Below are 944 nucleotides of genomic sequence, written 5' to 3'. Positions count from 1 at the left end.
CTACGGGGGCCGGGGGGTGGACAAAGTCAATACAAGTGTATGAACCTGGTTGTAGAAATGTTTATGAGAATGAAGTCGAACACGTCTAAGACGTCAAATCTAATTTCTGATTTCCTTCACAGAGAACGTTGGAGCGTCACAGGTCACAGAGCTCAAACCAAAGGTCAGGACCAGGTGAAAACCAGGTGAACACCAGCGTTCATGTTGTTGATATAAGGTGGTCTGATTGTCTTCTCTTCTGGTTTGACACAGAGAACTGCAGGACATGGAGATGGACACTCAGTAAACGTGAGTAGATGATGGGAGGAGGATTTAACCAGGACGTTCCTCATGTTCTGCTCAGTTGGGTTCTCCTGACGTTCCTCATGTTCTCAGGTGTTCTCCTCTCTCCTCAGGTGGACAGAGCTGAGTCACCGCTGCAGAACCAGTGAAACCAGTGAAACCAGTCCATCATCCAGATTGAAATCTCACTCTCCGGTGTAATATATCACGCTCACCTATTTAATCAGCAGCTGCACAAAGACCAAAGGCTCATGGGAGATACTGAGATACTAGAGTGTATATTGTGTATATGAGTATGTGTATTTTTTTGCAGATATTACCTCAAGTTCACAAAAACTTTATTTTTTCACTAATGTTGAGTTGTGTGACTGTATTTGCTGCCACATAATCCCGTGTTCGTACCGACAACCACTTTATTTATTAGTGTTACTCCATGTTACAGCAGGAAGTCCTAATAAAACAGTACTCACCAAAGAACTCTCCTCGTACGTCGTCAACGTTCAACCCTGATTGGTCAGGAACGGCAACAGCTCCGTTCTGAACCACTGGTGTCTTTACCTTTAACTGGTGAACGGGCACCGTAGGCTCCGCCCACCTGAGGACGGCTCCGTGTAACCATGGCAACAGTCCATCTGAGTCTGTCAGTACAGGGACAGGTGTAT

General features: G+C 45.8%; 1 protein-coding gene across 1 annotated transcript in view; it reads left to right on the top strand.

The window, feature by feature from the left end:
- Positions 1 to 756, top strand: part of csf1b (colony stimulating factor 1b (macrophage)) — a 6,310-nt gene extending 5,554 nt beyond the window's left edge. Inside the window, exons 7-9 of the mRNA XM_008319483.3 lie at positions 123 to 163; positions 253 to 288; positions 396 to 756. Coding sequence (XP_008317705.2) covers positions 123 to 163; positions 253 to 286 — 75 coding nt within the window. The 3' untranslated portion in view covers positions 287 to 288; positions 396 to 756. The remainder of the gene's footprint in view (positions 1 to 122; positions 164 to 252; positions 289 to 395) is intronic.
- Positions 757 to 944: the final 188 nt, after the last annotated feature.

This window comes from Cynoglossus semilaevis, chromosome 10, assembly GCF_000523025.1.
Source record: "Cynoglossus semilaevis isolate Cse_v1.0 chromosome 10, Cse_v1.0, whole genome shotgun sequence".
Classification (NCBI taxonomy): domain Eukaryota; kingdom Metazoa; phylum Chordata; class Actinopteri; order Pleuronectiformes; family Cynoglossidae; genus Cynoglossus; species Cynoglossus semilaevis.
Note: the sequence above shows the minus strand (reverse complement) of the source record. Positions and strands in the feature narration are given on the sequence as shown.